The sequence below is a fragment of the Hypanus sabinus genome, chromosome 20, assembly GCF_030144855.1.
Source record: "Hypanus sabinus isolate sHypSab1 chromosome 20, sHypSab1.hap1, whole genome shotgun sequence".
Classification (NCBI taxonomy): domain Eukaryota; kingdom Metazoa; phylum Chordata; class Chondrichthyes; order Myliobatiformes; family Dasyatidae; genus Hypanus; species Hypanus sabinus.
In genome coordinates this window covers 45,065,963-45,084,860 of record NC_082725.1, presented here as the reverse complement: position 1 = coordinate 45,084,860, position 18,898 = coordinate 45,065,963, and the positions used below count along the sequence as shown (strand labels likewise).

Below are 18,898 nucleotides of genomic sequence, written 5' to 3'. Positions count from 1 at the left end.
GGAAAAATGGACTGCATAATGGCAAATGGAATTTAATGAAGACAAGTGTGAGGTGTTGCACTTTGGGAGGACCAACCATGGTAAGGCTATTAAGAATCCTAAAATGTCAGCCAGAGTGCTCAAGGAAGAATAGCTGGGGTCAAATGTGAGCTGTGTGAGGGACCTACCTGGGTGCTAGGTGACCAAGATATTGTCTCTGCAGACCTGAGCCCTTAGTGCTCGAGGCAATGGTCACGTGATGGGTCGACCTGGACAAAGGATCAACCCAGTTAGGGGTGGAGAGAAGTGGCCAGGGAATAAAAGAATGACATACCGATGATGAGGTCTCGTGGATTTGGGCTCACCATAGGTTAGGCTGTGACTGACGCTGTGGACTGATTGGAATGGGGTGTTGCAGTTAAAAGGGCTCAAGATAAGTACCACTTGTTCTAACTTAGCAATAAAGTGTGTTGTGTGCAAGGGTTATTTCACTGGATCCTGTTCGTGATGCCACAGAACAGTCCTTCACAGTGAGCAGAATGTCACTGAGGAGTGTGGTAGAACAGAGGGATCTGGGAATACAGATCCATAATTCTTTGAAAGTGGTGTGACAGGTATCAGAATCCACCGTCATATGTCGTGAAATTTGTTGTCTTCACAGCACAAATAATGCAAAAGTAGTGTAAAAAATAGAAATAAAAAAGTAGTGAAGTAGTGTTCATGAGTTCAATGTCCATTCAGAAATCAGATGGCAGAGGGAAATAAACTGTTGTGGCGACCCACTTCTAGCGCACTCGAACCGGCTCACAAATAGCCAGCGCGCCAGCACAAAGGCCAAACCCAAAAGGGCACCAGGTCTGCTTCACCAAAAAAGGGAAAAGCCTGCGGGGGGTTGTGAGTACATGCCCCTACAGCATCCGCGCCCAGGGAGGGCGGGATCAGGGAGGCTTTAAAGCAAGGCTGTGAAGTTCGAATAAAATCTTTCTTTAACTGCAGTTTACTGACTCAGTGTCGTTATTTTAGCGCTTCGTGTAGCACACCGCTACACTATTCCTGAATCGTTGATTTTGTACCTTCAAGCTTCTGTACCTCTTTGCTAATGTTAGCAATGAGAACAAGGCATGACCTGGGTGAAGGGGGTCTTCTGTGATGGATCCTGCCTTTTTGTGGCATCGCTCCTTGAAAATATTCTGGATACTATGGAGGCTAGTGCGCATGATGGAGCTAAGTTTACAACTCTCTGCACCTTATTTTGATCTTGTACAATAGCCACAGATGCTCTCAAATGCTTTGAGAGGCTGGTCAAGTACTACGTCTGCAGCATGCTGCCACTCTACTGGACCCCCTTCAATTCACCTACTGACAGATGACGCAATAGCCACTGCTCTACACACTCTCCTTACACATCTGGAGGATGCTTATATGAGAATGCTGTTCTTGGACTGCAGCTCAGCATTCAACACCATAATTCCCTCCAGGCTTGACAAGAAGCTCAGAGAGCTCAGCCTTCACCCTACCAAGTGGAGCTGGATCCTGGAATTCCTGTCAGATCGCCAGCAGCTGGAAAGAGCCCCTCTGACCCTCAACACAGGTGCCCTTCAGGGCTGTGTCCTTAGTCCCCTCCTTTACTCTTTGTACACCCATGACTTGTCAACGCCCACAGCTCCAATCTACTAATTAAATTTGCTGACGATACTACACTGATTGGCCTAATCTCAAATAATAATGAAGCGGCCTACAGAAATGAAGTCATCACCCTGACTTCAAAAAAAACCTCTCCCTCAACATTGCAAAAACAAAGGAAAAGGTTGTGGACTACAGGAGAAATGGAGACTGGCTAACCCCTATTGACATCAATGGATCTGGCATTGAGAGTGTGAACAGATTTAAGTTCCTCAGCATACACATCACCGAGGATCTCATGTGGTCTGTACATACCGGCTGTGTGGTGAAAAAGACACAACAGCGCCTCTTTCAACTCAGACAGTTGAAGTAGTTTAGTAAATCCCACGAACTTTCTACAGGGGCACAATTAAGAGCATCTTGACTGGCTGCATCACTGCCTGGTATGGGAACTGTACTTCCCTCAATCACAGGACTCTGCAGAGAGTGGCGTGGACAGCCCAGCTCATCAGTAGATGTGAACTTCCCACTATTCAGGACATATACAAAGACAAGTGTGTAAAAAGGGCCCAAAGCATCATTGTGGACCTGAGTCACCACAATCACAATCTGTTCTAGCTGCTACCATCTGGGAAACGGTACCAACAGACTCTGGGGCAGCTTCTTCCATCAGGCCATCAGACTGATTAATTCATGCTGACATAATTGTACTTCTGTGTTATAGTGACTGCCCTTTTGTAGATACTAATTGTTATAAATTACTATGATTGCACATTGCACACTTAGACTGAGATGTAACGTAAAGATCTTTACTCCTGTGTACAAGAAGGATGTAAGTAATAAAGTCAATTCAAATTCAAGTTCAAATTCGCCCCATACCAGATGGTGATACAGCCAGTTAGAATGCTTTCGATGGCACATCTCCAGAAATTTGCGAGTGTCTTAGGTGACATACCAGATCTTCTCAACCGCCCAATGAAATATAACCGTAGTCATGCCTTCTTGGATAGGTTCGTAAAAAAAAACTTTTGGCACATTGGCTTTCATAAAACAAGTATTGAGTACAGGAATTGGGATGTTATGTTGAAGTTGTAGAAGATGTTGGTGAGGCTTAATTTGGAGTATTGTGTGCCGTTTTGGTTACCTACCTACAGGAAAGATGTCAATACGATTGAAAGAGTACAGAGAAAATTTACAAGGATGTTGACAGGACTGAAGGACCTGAGTTACAAGGAAAGACTGAATAGGTTAGAGCTCTATTCCCTAGAACGTAGAATATTAAGGGAAGATTTGATAGAGGTATACAAAATTATGAGTATAGATAGGATAAATGCAAGCAGGTTTTTCCCACTGAGATTGGTGGGACTAGGACTAGAGGTCACGGATTAAGGGTGAAAGGATTAAGGGGAACATAAGGGAGAACTTCTTCACTCAGAGGGTGGTGAATGTGGAATGAGCTGCTAGCAGGGTGGTAGGTATGGATTAGGTTTCAACATTTCAGAGACAATTGGATAGGTACATGGATGGGAGGGGTATGGAGAACTATGGTCCGAGTGCAGGTCGATGGCACTAGGCAGACTGATAGTTCAGCACTGACAGATGGGCTGACGGGCCTGTTTATGTACTGCAGTGTTCTATGACTCTAATGAATTTTATTCATCTGGCTTCCATCATAAATTTGAATTTTTCTTTCATTTTTCTCTCCAAGACTATCGGACTGGACTAATAGTACACTGACATGCATTTAAGGCGTGTTACAGTAAACTGTTTAAACAAAAATTGTCAGCAAACATCAGCAAAAGGACACTGTTCCATTATCATAGTAAACTGTCTAGAACAGAAAACATAGAACAGTATAGCACAGTACAGGTCTTCATCCAAAAAGTTGTGCTGAACTTTTAACCTATTCCAAAATCAAACTAATGCTTCCCTCCCACAAAAGCCTCATTTTTTCTTTCAACCATGTTCCCTAAGAGTCTCTTGAAGTCTCTCTACCACCACCCTTATCAGCATGTTCCACACACCTAGCATTCTTTAAAAAAAACACCTCTTACATCCCCCCCATACTTTTCTCCAATTACTTTAAAATTATACCCCCTCAAATTAACTATTTCCACCCTGAGAAACAGGCACCAGCCGTCCACTCTATCTATGCCTCTTATCATCTTACATTGCTCTATCAAAATCACCTCTCATCCACCATTGCTACAAAGAGAAAAGCTCATTCAATCTTTCCTCACAAGACACGCTCTCTAATTCAGGCAGCATCCTGGTATATCTCCATTGCACCCCCTCTAAAGATTCCAATCCTTCTTATTTTGAGGTGACCGGAACTGAACACAATACCAAGTGTGGTCTAACCAAGTTTTGTATAGCTGTAACATTACCTTATAACTCTTGAAGTCAATCCCCTAAACGAAGCCCCTTTCACTTTCACACATGCAACACACACATCTCATCACATCCTCCTGCCACTGCATCAGGGATCATGTTCCTCTTGTCCTCACCTACCACCCCACCAGCCCGTGTCCAGCACATAATTCTCCGTAACTTCTGCCAGCTCTGATGGGATCCCACCACCATGCACATCTCTCTCTCCCCACCTTCTGCTTTCCAGAGGGATTACTCCCTAAAAGACTCCCTTGTCCATTTGTCCCACCCCACTGATCTCCCTCTGGCACTTATCTTCGCAAGCAGAAGAAGTGTTACACTTGCCCCTACACCTCCTCCCTCTACCGTTCAAAGCTCCGAACAGTCCTTCCAGGTGAGGCGACACTTCACTTACGAGTCTGTTGGGGTCATCTACAATATTCCGTGCTCCCGGTGTGGCCCCCTGTATATCGGTGAGACCAACATAGATCGGGAGACCTATGCTCAACCTGCCAGAAAAAGTGGGATCTCCGAGTGGCCACCCATTTTAATTCACTTCCCATTCTCAGATGTCAATCCATGGTCTCCTCTACTGTCACGATGAGGTCACACTTGGGTTGGAGGAGCAACACTTTATAGTCCATCTGGGTAGCCTCCAACCTGATGGCATGAACATCGATTTCTCACACCTCCAGTAATGCCCCCCCATTCCCATTTCCCTCTCTCGCCTTATCTCCTTACCTGCCCATCACCTCCCTCTGGTGCTCCTCCCCTTCCCTCTCTTCCATGACCTTTTGTCCTATCAGATTCCCCCTGCTCCAGCTCCATCTTTTTCACCAATCTACTTCCCAGCTCTTTACTTCACCCCTTGTCTCTCTCCTGGTTTCACCTATCACCTTGTATTTCTTCCTCCCCTTGCTCCACCTTCAAACTCTGACTCATCATCTTTTTTTCTCCAGTACTGATGAAGGGCCTTGGCCCGAAACATCAACTGTACTCTTTACCATAGATGCTGCCTAGCCTGCTGATAACTCCAGCAATTTGTGAGTGTTGCTTGGATTTCCAGCATCTGCAGAATTTCTCGTTTGTGATTGGATTATTAATACGTGTGGTAACTTTGAGGGACTTATGGAAGTAAATCCTCAAGATCCTTCTGATCCTCTGTACTGCTAAGAATCCTGCCATTAACCCTGGACTCTGCCTTTTCCACCTTCCAAAGTGTATCAATTTATGCTTCTCTGAATTGATCTCCATTGGTCACTTCTTATCCCAGCTGTGTACCCTATCAACGTCCCATGGTAAACTATAACAATCACCTATGCTCTCCACAATACTACCCATATTTACGTCACTTAATCCACTCTTGCACTTCACCACCCTATTCATCTCAGAGCAGGGACCCAAAACAGATTGCTGCAGAACATTACCGGTCACCAACCTCCATGCAGAATAGCTCCACCTACTACCACCCTCTGCCATTTGTGGGCAAACTAATTCCGAATCCATGAAGCCAAGTTTCCTGGATTCCATGCCACCCAACTTTCCGACTAAGCCTACCATGGGGAACCTTGTCAAATACCTTGCCAAAATCTTGCCACTGCCTATTTTCAGCAATTTGTTTGTTGTGTCATTTCCTGTAAGAATTTAATCAGGCTTGTGAGGCCGACTACCCCTAAACAGACTCTGCCTCTTGAAAAGCTTGTAAATCCTGTCCTCTCCAGTTATTTGTCCACCACTGATATCCGACTCACTGGTTTATAACTCTCAGTATTATCCCCATTACCTTTCTTGAAGAAAAGAATAACATTTGTCAACCTCTCATTTTCTGGCACTACTGCTGTAGTCAATAAGATTGAGACAAAGCTCATCACTAAAGGTCATCATCCAAGTAAATTCCTGATTCTCCAGCATCTGGTTCCATGGTCTAATATATCCCAACATTTTCCAGTACGCCCTCTTTCTTAGCATAGATATATTAGCCTGTTCTACACTGTCCTCACAAATATCAAGGTCCCTCTCACTGGTGAATATTGAAACAAAGCATTCATTAAGGACCCCCTAACACTTCCAAATCCAGCTGTATCATTTGTTTTCAATCCCTGATTTGTCCTCCTGTCATTCTAGTCCTTTTCCTGTTCTTCACGTACATGTAGAACGCTTTGGTGTTTTCCTTAATCCTACGCTGAACGCTTTACATGTCTACTTCAAGCTCTCCTAAGTCCGTTCCTAGGCTCCATTTGAGCTGCCTTATAACTCTCAAGAGCCCAGTCTGATCCTAGTTTCCTACCCTCCTTTCTTCCTCGATTCAATGTTTCACATCTTGTCAACGATCGTTCCCTCACCCTCACATCCTTTCCCTGCCTCAATGGGACAACCTATTCAGAACCCCATGCAAGTGCTCCCTAAGCAATCTCCACATTTCCGCGAGTAAATCTGAATCCAACTTACACAACAAGGTTCCTGCATAATTCACCCTCCCCAATTAAACACTTTTCTAGTCTGCTCTTACTCCTGTCCAAGGCTATGGTTCAGGTCAGAGACTTAGGGGCACTGTTCCTAAAATGCTCACCCACTTGGACATCTTTCATCTGACCAGTTTCATTGCATAGTACTAGATCCATGAGTTATCCTCTAGTTACCTTGTCCATGTATTGTCCCCTTCTTGGACACACCTATCAAATTCTGTCCCTCTAAATCTTTTGCGCTAAGGAGCTATCAATCAATATCAGGGAAGTTGAAGTCACCCACGACAACAACCCTTTCAAATGCTGCCTCCTGATCTGCTCCTCAGCGTCTGTTACTATTTGGGGGGGGGGGGGGGGGGGGTCTATAGAGAATACTCCCAACAGTGATTGCTCCCTTCCTGTTTCTGATTTCCACACACACCAATTCAGTACACAATCCCTCCACAGCGTCCTCCCTTTTCTGACAGTTGTGATATTATTGCTAATTAACAATGGCACTCACCCCAGATCTTTCACCGCCCTCCAAATCCTTTTTGAAGTATCTAAATTCCAGAACATCCAGCAGCCCTTTCTGCCCTTCTGACAGCCAAGTCTCTGTAATGGCCACAATATTGTAGTTCCATGTACTGACCCATCAGCCTTGCTCCTGATACTTCTCACATTAGAGTTGACACATTTCAATGCCATCCAGCTGAGCGCATTATGCTATATCCACTGTCTATCCTTCCTCGCAGTCTCTCTGCACATTGTATTTATCTTTACTCCAACTGCTCCATCCTCTGACCAATCACTCTGGTTCCAGCCCCTTGCCAGCCCAGTTTAAGCCCTCCCCAACAGTTAAACTGAAAAAAAATCAACAAATGGCACTGAAATTCAATCAAGGTTACATATAACTTAATTTTAAAATAGTTAATGAAATCAGCAATTAACACTGCCTTGGCTTGCAATTTTACATGTTAAATAATATGCTCTGTTTAAGCATTTACTATGGGAAAGTAGTAAAGGAAAAGAATATGATAGGTTGACAAACAGTTTTACAATCGTGCAATCCTTAAAATGTAGCATCATTTAATATTTAGTGCCCATAATGACCAACAACTCTATCCACCATGTATTAAGAACTCTGTGCTTTCAGGCAGGTACCCAACATGTGCATAGGGCAACCCTCTGTAGAACCTTAACTGCTTGTCACTAAAAGTATACGTACACGACGCTGGAAGAACTCAGCAGGTCAGGCAGCATCCATGAGAAAAGAGTAGCCAACGTTTCGGGCCAAGACTCTTCATCAGGAATGCGGGGGAGGAGAGGGCCGAAGCTCAGTAATAGAGATAGGGGAGGGGGAAGGGCTAGAGGCGCCAGGTGGAGAACCAATCAGAGGAAGGATAAAGGGGGGGGGGGAAGGGATAAGCATGAAAGAACTGTAGAGGTAAAGGAGCAGAAAGTTGAAAGGGGAGAGAGACAGAGAGGGACCTAGGATAGGGGAAGGGGGAGTGAGAGGGAATTACCGGAAATTGGAGAATTCAACGTTCATACCACCAGGCTGGAGGCTACTCAGATGGTAGATGAGGCGTTGCTCCTCCAACCTGAGTTTGGCCTCATCGTGGCAGTAGAGGGGGCCATGTATGGACATATCTAGATGGGAATGAGTGGCAGAGTTGAAGTGGGTGGCAACCAGGAGGTCTTGTCTATTGTGACGGACAGAGCGGAAGTGCACCATGAAGCGGTCCCCCAATCTGTGTTGGCTCTCGCCGATGTAGAGGAGGCTACACTGAGAGCACTGGATGCAATAGACAACTCCAGCAGACTCGCAGGTGAAGTGTTGCCTCACCTGGAAGGAATGTCTGGGGCCCGGAATGGTGGTAAGGGGGGAGGTGTGGGGACAGGTATAGCATTTGTGCTTACAGGGATAAGTGCCGGGTGGAAGTTCTGTGGGGAGGGACGTGTGGACCAGGTAGTCGCGGAGGGAACGATCCCTGTGAAAACCTGAGAGGGATAGGGAGGGAAAGATGTGCTGGGTGGTGGGGTCCTGTTGAAGGTGGCGGAAGTTGCGGAGGATAATGTGTTGGATCCGGAGGCTGGTGGGGTGGTAGGTGAGGACAAGGGGAACCCTGTCCCTGTTGTGGTGACGGGAGGATGGGTTAAGGACTGAAGTGCGGGTGGTGGAGGAGATGCAGGTGAGGGCATCTTTGATGACGCCAGAAGAGAAACCACGATCCTGAAAGAAACAGGACATTTGAGAAGTCCTGGAACGGAAAGCCTCATCCTGGGAGCAGATGCGGTGGAGACGGAGGAACTGGGAACAGGGAATGGCATTTTTGCATTGGGCAGGGTGGGAAGAGGTATAGTGAAGATAGTTATGGGAGTCAGTGGGTTTGTAGAAGATGTCAGTGGATAGTCTGTCTCTGGAGATGGAGACCGAGAGATCAAGAAAGGGGAGAGAAGTGTCTGAGATGGATCAAGTGAATTTAAGGGCTGGGTGAAAGTTGGAAGCAAAGTTGATGAAATTGACGAGCTCAGCATGGGTGCAGGAAGCAGCACCAATGTAGTCGATGTAGCGGAGGAAAAGTTGGGGAGTGGTGCCAGTATAGATTTGGAGCATAGACTGTTCCACATAACCAACGAAGTGGCAGGCATAACTGGGGCCCATGCAAGTGCCCATGGCTATACCCTTGATCTGGAGGAAGTGGGAAGAACCAAAGGAGAAGTTATTGAGAGTTAGAATAAGCTCAGCCAACCGGAGAAGTGTGGTGGTGCTGGGGACCTGGTGGGGTGTGTTACCCAAAAAGTAGCGGAGGGCTTTGAGGCCTTCTTGATGTGGGATGGAGGTGTATAAGGATTGAACATCCATGATAAAAATGAAGCGGTCGGGGCCGGGGAATTGGAAGTTATTGAAGAGGTGAAGGGCATGGGATGTATCCTGGATGTAGGTGGGGAGAGTCTGAACTATGGGGGATAAAATGGAGTCCAAGTAGGCAGACACATTCGGTGGGGCAGGAGCAGGCTGAAACTATGAGTCTGCCGGGACAGTCAGGCTTGTGGATCTTGGGGAGGAGGTAAAACCAAGCTGTGCGGGGTGTGGGAATTATGAGTTTTTTGGCTGAGGGAGGAAGGTGTCCGGAGTTGATGAGGGTGGAGCTAGTGCGGGAGACGGTGGATTGATGTTTTTTGGTGGGGTCCTGTTCCAGGGGTAAGTAGGAGAAGGTGTCGGAGAGCTGCCGTTTGGCCTCAGTGAGGTAGAGGTCCGTCCGCCAGACTACTACGGCACCACCTTTGTCTGCAGGTTTGATGCTGCGGATGGGGTTAGTGCGGAGAGAGTGGAGGGCAGTGCGTTCAGAGGGAGTGAGGTTAGAATAGGAGAGAGGGGTGGTGAAGTTGAGATGGTTGATGTCTCAGCGACAGTTAGAGATGAAAAGGTCGAGAGCAGGTAGGAGGCACGGTGGGGGTGTCCAGGAGGAGGAGGAGGAGCGTAGAAGCCAGGAGAATGGATCATCACTCGGGGGAGGGGGGGAATCCTTGTTGAAGTAGTAGGCTCGGAGATGTAGGCGGCGGAAGAAGAGTTCAGCATCATGGCAGGCTCAGAACTCACTGGGGGCGGAGGGGGACAAAAATGAGGTCCTTACTCAGGACAGAGCGTTCTGCCTCAGATAGGGGAAGGTCAGGGGAGATGGTGAAGACACAGCAAGGGTTGGGACTGGGGTTAAGGGAGGGTGAGGAGTGGGAAGTCTCAGGGGGAGGAGGGGTGTTGGGATGTTCAGGGAGAGCGGGCAGAGGGGAGGATGAGCGATCGGAGGGATGGAGAGGGGATAAGGGATGAAGGGAAGACTGAGTCACAACGAGATTGGGGGACCGCTTGTCACAATAGACAGGACCTCCCGGTTGCCACCTACTTCAGCTCTGCCTCTCATTCCCATCTAGATATGTCCATACATGGCCTCATCTACTGCCATGATGAGGCCAAACTCAGGTTGGAGGAGCAACACCTCATCTACCATCTGGGTAGCCTCCAGCCTGGTGGTATGAACACTAAATTCTCCAATTTCCGGTAATTCCCTCCCCCTCCCCTATCCTAGGTCCCTCTCTGCCTCTCTCCCCTTTCAACTTTCTGCTCCTTTACCTCTATAGTTCTTTCATGCTTTTCCCCTCCTCCCTTTATCCTTCCTCTGATTGGTTCTCCACCTGGCGCCTCTAGACCTTCCCCCTCCCCTATCTCTATTACTGGGCTTCGGCCTTCTCTTCCCCCCCATTCCTGATGAAGGGTCTTGGCCCAAAACATTGGCTACTCTTTTCTCACGGATACTGCCTGACCTGCTGAGTTCTTCCAGCGTTGTGTACGTATTCTTTGATCCACAGCATCTGCAGTTGTATTTTTGTGTCACTAAAAGTAGATGCTGGAGCTGCTTTGCTAGGATTTAAGGTGCTGTTGATGCACAAGGAATCCACTTTTCTACCATGTAATCTGAGAAATTTCATTTCCATCCCTCCCGTAAGAGTCTTGGTAAAATTTTAAAGATAGCAAAGCTAATGAGAGGTTGAAAGCTTCTATCAAAATTAACAATCTTTGACTTCAGAACACTAGTTCATGCAAATCAAAAATGGCTTGAGGACAATGCATACATAGAGAAAAATACTGGAGTATTGATGGATAGGAGTAAAGTTATCACCATTCCCATGCAGAAATTTTGTAATTTACCAAGCATTATCAAGCTGTTCTCTTTCAACAGCATTTAAACTTCTAGCAATCAGAAAGTGTTATTAATCTTCTTTAATACCAATGACAACAAATTCAAAACAGACTCAAATGAATCACCATTCCAGTGGCCAAAACCACTACTAAGTTTAAAAGTAGTTAGCTAATTTAATCAGAAGAATTACTCTTACTTTAAACACGCACTAAAAAGTAACAAAAATTCATTTTTTATTTTGTTATGAACAAATTCCCTTGCACAATATGCTGCAATGCAAAATGGCTACTAACTGGGAAAATTAATTCAAATACAAGTCCCAACTTTTAAATGAGCAAGTCCACTTTAGTCCTATCCATCACTCCTTCCTTCACAAAGGAATTTCATTACTGTTTTTTCAAAAGATGACACTATTTTCAACATTTTAGAGCCTGATTTCCGTGATGACTTACCCACAGGTAATATGTAAACTGTAACGCAAAAATAGCTATCCCTTCATTGTCAAATGAGCCTGCTACGGATCGAGATATATAGCCCGGCACTATGGCGATGAAACAGGCAGCAAGCAGTCCAGCTCCCTGGTTCCATAATTCTTTAGTGAGCAGAAAAGTTGATATTGCTGTAAGACCACTGAACACAGGCGCTAGAAAGACGCAGACATCCCGTATGTGAACCGTTATATGAAGTGTGTTTAAAATCCAATGAATGCAGCCTGCTGTGACCATCAAACCAGGATACACCTGCATGGGGTGAGAAAAAGAATATTCAATATTATTTAGGCACTTAATTTTAAGCCAGTATTTAAAATAGCACTACAAAGCCGAATAATCTAAGTTTTAATTTTACAGCACAGTTCACATTATGAATATGGCTTAGGCAATATACAGAATTTGATCATTTTATGCTGATCCTGGGTACAGAGCTTTGTCTTGATAAGATTGTCACTAATTTAAATAGTGTTTAACATTGGTGACACCCAAAGACAGGTACAAGATATTAAATTTTAAACAAATCATTTAAAAAATATAAACTAAAACAAGTTAATAAAGTTAACTAAAATAATCGCTGTAATATAAATGTGTGCTCAACCCCCACCCCCGCCAAAGAATCAATGGGATTTTAGTTTCTGTGTCTTGCTTGATCTGGCTAAGGGCCCAATTGCTGATTCTCCAGCAGGACTGCTCCTTGCCAGTTATATCCACATGGAGTCACTGGACGTTAATAATTCTTTGATTTCCACATTTCACAGTTTGTCCTGAACTTGCTGCACTTAAAACAACTGAATGCCAGTGATTCTGTTTGAAATTGCCAGCCACAGTCAATATGATTCAGCACAATAAAATGTTTATTCAATTATGAAGAGCTACAGTGTGGAATAGGCCATTCAAGCTGTACCCCCGATTTAACCCTAGCCTAATTCACGGGACAATTTACAATAACCTACAAACTGGTACTGTAGGAGCAAACTGGAGAACCTGGAGAAAACCCATGTATTCTATTTGGAGGACAAACTCCTTACAAATGACACCAGAATTGAACTCTGAACTCTGACAATCCGAGCCGTAAATAGCGTTGCGCTAACCTCTACTCTACCACGGCAGAAGTTTACTAGGTGCATGCACTCAAAAATTAACATCAAACCCAAAACTTTTACCAAAGGATTAGCCAGAGAAGCACATTTGAAATGAGTCTGAATACTAGAAAATGAAAATTTACATACAGAGTTCCAGAAAAGGAACTAGAGGGAAAGATGAGCATCCACTAATGTAGGTGAAGGAAGCCAGTAATTTCATGGAATAATTTACTTTCTTGTATTAATTCAGAAACTTAAATAGCCCATTTGAGTACGTTAACACAACAAAAGTACAATGCAAAGTGATTATCACTTTCTTATTGTACAACTTAACAAACTCATTTCCACCTCTCACCATGTAGACTTAACTCAAAATACATATGCACCATGACTCGTATTTATCATATACATCAATAACATTCCTTAAAACCACCAGGCCTGTGAAAAACCTTCACAACTAACTGGTCTAACTGTAGCACAACATTCCACGATTGATCCATCCTTCAGAAAATAGAGATGTGATTTATCTACAGTTACAGCCCCTCTTAAGTCTTGAGTGTGCCATTCATTCAGTTAACAATTCATTACTGTATATAGCGACACAGCATAAAGTAGGACTTTCCAGCCCTTTAAACCAGCCCCAGCAAACCAGATTAACCCTAACCTAATCAGGGGACAATTTACAATGACTGATTAACAGACCCAGTCTTTGGACTGTGGGAGGAAACCGAAGCATCCGGAGGAAACCCACGCATTCCATGGGGAGATCGTACAGACATCATCGGAATTCAATCCCAAACTCTGGAGTGCCTTGAGCTGTAATAGTGTCGTGCTAACCATTATGCTACCATGGCACACCTTATTACAGTTCTTTTAAAACATCAGACTCAACTACAAATCTTACACCATTTCTAGAAGCTCCACACATGGTAAACACATCACCAACACACCAATACTAGTACTCACTACAAAATGCTGACACAAAAAGGGCAAAGTATTTAAACAGGCTCACTCTGTTACCCTCTGCAGACATTACCATTGCCAAAGGAATGCTGTCTCTTACTATATAAACCACCACCTTCTTTTTACAGAGACACTTGAATATTTATCTTTTAATCCCATTTTTAAACTTTTATATTTAAATGCATGTGACTTTTGTATCTTGGTAAGGAAAAGGTTTGCCTCTGAACGATGTGAAAATATTTAAACCAAAGGGTCAGAATCTTTAAAGACCTTCGGCAGTTCAAATACAGTCAGCCCTCCTCATCTGCGGGGGATTGGTTCCAGGACCCCCCACGGATACCAAGATTTGCGGATACTCAAGTCCCTTATTTAACATGCATCAGTGCGATGTGGTCTTTAGGGCCCAGCGGAACCCCAGAGTTTATTTAACCTGTCTCCATACCGTGGACATTAGGACCTGGCGGCGCAGCTCTGAATCCGCAGTGTTTCTGTTTACAAAAATAATAACGGTCGCGATTGAAAAGAGGTGAAACGAAGGGCTGAATGGTCTACTTCTGCACCTATTGTCTATTGTCATTGGTCATTGGAAAAGCGTTAGGCTACAGTCTGTCAACAATCGGAACAATTTTAATGGAGAATGTGAAAGGCTCTGCCCCAATCAAAGCTACAATTATTACTAAGCAACGCAGTGGTTTAATTATTGAAATACATATGCTTCTTAAGTGTTTTATATTCATAGAAAGGTAAAATATGTACTATATACTAACAAAATCGTTTGACTAACTTATACTAAACGATACCGGATGTACCGGTTCCGACTTCAAATCCGACTTAAAGACGGACTCAGGAATGGAACTCATTCATAACCCAGAGACTGCTTGTACTTTTAAGTCATTTCTAGATTACTTATAGTGAGAATGTGAAGAGGGTAAGGGATACGTGTAGAGGGGATGGGCGAGGGGTAAATGTAGCAAAATATGTAGACAGGACAAGAGAGAGGTACGTCATTGGGGAAGTAAGGAGAGGTAGCTAAAATAAGGTGCCAGGCCAGACGTGGAGACCACAAGAAAAAAGGGAACCTGCGACCACAAGACAATGTGTTTGGCAAAGTATTTTGAGCTATACCTATTTCCAGTGTTTTGAAGTGCGTCTGTACTAATTCCAAGTATTACGTTTGAACCTTTGCTAATTCCGAGTATTTTGCATGCTTAGCTATGCAATAGCCAATCAATTGATGAATTTGAATTGGTAACCATATTTGCGAATGTAGTACCCTGCTTTTGGGTATAAGTATGACCTTTGTAAACCGACAAATTGGGAGTTGGCTAACTTACACCTGAAGTGCGTGGGGCTGCGAACTCCTCTCTGAATAAAAACCGCTTCAGAGGTAATTTTGTGTCTCTGGTGTTTTTCCTCAACTGAGCAGGTTAATAATTTCAGGTTGACAATAGTACCTAATACAATGTAAATGCTAATGTAAATAGTTGTTATACTGTATTGTTTAGGGAATAATGACAAAAAAAATAGTCCGTACATGCTCAAGCAACGAGTGCTGGAGAGAGAACTTCTGGGTTTTTCTAATCCGCAGTTGGTTGAATCCATGCATACAGAATCCGCAGATAAGGAGGGCCAACTGTATGTGTATAAAAACATCCAACTCTCTTTTCAAACAAAAGGCACTTACAACAACACCCTCAATTTGCATTTTGTTAAACCGTAATTCAAAGTATCAAGTAAAAAAAAGCCGTGACTGAGTCCTGTGAACACAGCACAACAAAACATTTGAATGCAAATGACAAAACATCTAGCCAACCTTCCTGCATGTTGCTTGGCTCCCAGCTGCTGCTTTGTGCTAGGTAGCATATATGGGGTTCAGTCTCGAGACAGGCCCACCATGTTACAAGGATACAGTTGAACCCATTAATTAAATAGAATTATGTAATTTGACCACCTTTGCAGGGAATTACTGAATTAAAGATGCTGGCCTATCAAAGAGAGAATGAAAGGAACTAAATAAGTAAGCTGATATGCCTAATACTATAGCTTCAAAACAGGATCAGAGACCCATGGGTTGACTCCTTTATTGTTTAGGCATTTAGTGAAATGAAAAAACATTTTTTAAACAAAACTTAAATACTTGAACTCACTTAATGTATTCCTAAGATGTATATTTATTTTTATAAAGCTAGTCTACACACCTACTCATTCAATCATGCAGATATGGTACAGCAAGCTATCAGAGATATATTTGTATAAAAATTGATATTCCAACTAGCCAATATCTAATCAGTCAAGTTCCTAAGCCTCCTGACTTTGATTAATCTTTTTTTAACATGAAAGCAATTTGTGATTTGATTAACAAAAAAGATTTAATTTTCTGATGATTATTGCTAAACACAAACAAGAGAAAATCTGCAGATGCTGGAGATCTGAGCAACACACACAAAATGCTGGAGGAACTCAGCAGGCCAGGCAGCATCTATGGAAAAGAGTACAGTTGACGTTTCAGGCTGAGACATTTCAGCAGGACTCCTGCTGAAGGGTCTTGAACCGAAACATTGACTGCCTAGCCTGCTGAGTTCCTCCAGCATTTTGTGTGATCAATGCTGAACATTTGAATAGACAGTTGGAATTAGCAGTGTTGCCAGAACTGGTAACACGGTAACTTAACATTGTAAGGAATTTCTCTTCTGTGGTTGTTTATTGCAAACAACTCCAAAGTTCGAGGCCATCAAAAAACCTAGTTCTCATCTTCAATGTGCAAAATCCCCTTCACAAATTACCAAGGATCCTTCATTTGAATTTCCCTCCACGTTCCCACACTGACCTACCCGTTGTGTTACTTTCAGTGCGCGGGTGAGGGACAGCACCTCATATTTCACCTGGGTATTCTACCACTGGACGTGGTAAACATTAAATCTTCCAATTTCAGGTAAACACCCACTCCATCCATTTTTTTCCTCTTGTTATGATCTAACTAGTTCATCCTACACCCAACATGGCACCCAGTTACCTAATTTCCTTCCGCTCTTTCACCCACATCATGCTGCCCATCACCCAGACACTTCTCCCACTATAGGGTGGGAGGGTGTCATTCCCCCCATATTGTTTCCATCTGCCTGCCCTATTTTCCATGCTCCAACTTTCTTTCTGATTGGATTCCATCATCTGCAGCCCTTTGTTGTCTTCACCCATCACCTCCCAATCTGTTATTACTGATACTCTTCACTCTGCCATTTGCTGATCACTCTTCCTCACTCGGATCCACATATTGCTTGCAAGCTCTGGCTCCTCCCCATTTCCCCCCACTTCTTTATGTTGATCATTTCCCATCCACCTTTCAGCACAGATGAAGGGCCAAATCATTAATTCATTTCCCTGCCTGACCAGCTGAGTTCCTCCAGCATTTTGTTTGTTGAATACTACATTGGCTCCTGAGTAAGCAATGTCTTAATTTTAAATATTTGCATCCTGGTTTTCTAAATGTGCCAAGGGCTGATCATCTCCCTCACTAAATCTCTTCCAGCCCGAAATCCAGCTTCCCCAATTCTGGAATATCAGCACTTTAATTCTGCTGTCTTCGGCACCTTCTTCCAGTATCGGTGTTGATTCTTTTTGCAAATTTCTACAGATACATGGTGGATTGCATTACTGCCTGGTGTGAAGGCTCCAATGCGCAGGATCAGAAGAGGCTACAGAAGATTGTAGGCTCAGCCAGCTCCACCGGCATAGACCTCAGCACCATCAAGGGCATCTTGAAGAGGTCATGTCTCAAGAAGGAGGCATCCATCATTAAGCACCCTCACTGTTCTGGATATACCTTCCTCACATTACTACGGAAGCTGGAAGACCCACCTCAATATTTTAGCAACAACTTCTCCTCCTCCATCAGATTTCTAAATGGTCCATACTACCTCATTATTTCTCTTCTATTTATTTCTGTTACTTATAGTAATTTTTCTGTAATGTGCTGCACTGCTGCCTCAAAATAACAAACTTCACAACATGTGTAGGTAAAGAAGTCATCATTTTAGCACATGGAGTCAGCAATGAGTGTTTACATCATGGGCAAGTCCTCACAAATGTAATGACAATAATTCTCAATCCTGTACCCACACCTGGAGGAACGGGGTTGGAAACATCACTTGTTGTTGATCATAACAAACTAGAGTTTAATATAAGGAGTGAAAGTAGCTTAATTCAATCCACTTAAATCCAAACAAAGCAAATTACAAATGAGTAAAGCTGGGTACGGTAGACTGGGAAATTAATCAAATAGGTCTGAAAATAGATAAATAATGATTTAAAGAATAAATACAGTTTACAAAAAAAAAAATCCATATAAGTGCAAAAAAATTCAACAGGCAATGTGGCCTGGTCATGGCTATGACCGCAGGGTAATGACAACATTAGGACAAAGGAGAAGCTTTATAATTTGGCAGGACAGCGGTTAAGATAAACTTTAGAATTCAGCATTAATAAGGAAGGAGAAAGTAGAATATCCAAGTAACCTACTGAGAAATATACAAAAAGAGGCTGTAGAAGCCTACATACACAACACAAAAGTTAATGAGTCCCTTACAAACAAACAGGGAAGTATAAATATCTCATATCTTTTTTCACAGAAGATAATGCTATAAATACATCAGAAATAACAGAGAATGTGGAGCTACAAAGTAAGTGTTGGAGAAATTAATGGGCACTGAACACCAATAAATCTCCTGGTCCTAGTAACCTGCAACCTAAAGTTTTAAAAGAGGTAGCAATGGATGTGGTGAATACACTGGTTGTCATCTTCCAAACTTCCACAGATTCTAGGATGGTTTTGCAGAGGTTAAAAAGAATATAGTCTCCAACTTCACTATCCAAAAGCAAGATGGTGAACGGTAATGAGGAATGAAAGAGAAACTTGGTAGGAAAACAATGGTAAGGTAGACAATTTAACTTATTATTAACTGGTAAAAGGTTACCTGGAAAATGGCACATTACTGGGCAGCCAACATAGATTTATGAAAGCCAAAATAGTTGATGTGATCTATTTCTTTCAGAAGCTCTTCAACAAAGGTGCCAAAATTAGAGTGCAAGGATTTGACAGTAATATGCAAACATTGATTGAGCAATGGTTAATGAAGGAATAGTAGGAATAAGTAGGTCATTTTAGATTGGGGGACAAAATTCTGCTTATCCAACATTCAACTGCTGGAAATCCTGATGAGTTTGGCATCTAGCTCATTCAATAGACA

At 43.4% G+C, this 18,898-nt stretch overlaps 1 protein-coding gene across 1 annotated transcript in view; it reads right to left on the bottom strand.

Annotated features, from left to right (window-relative positions):
- Window positions 1-18,898, bottom strand: part of stt3b (STT3 oligosaccharyltransferase complex catalytic subunit B) — a 103,153-nt gene that overhangs the window by 49,515 nt on the left and 34,740 nt on the right. The window contains exon 3 of the mRNA XM_059945414.1: window positions 11,572-11,859. Within this exon, the coding sequence (XP_059801397.1) occupies window positions 11,572-11,859 (288 nt within the window). The remainder of the gene's footprint in view (window positions 1-11,571; window positions 11,860-18,898) is intronic.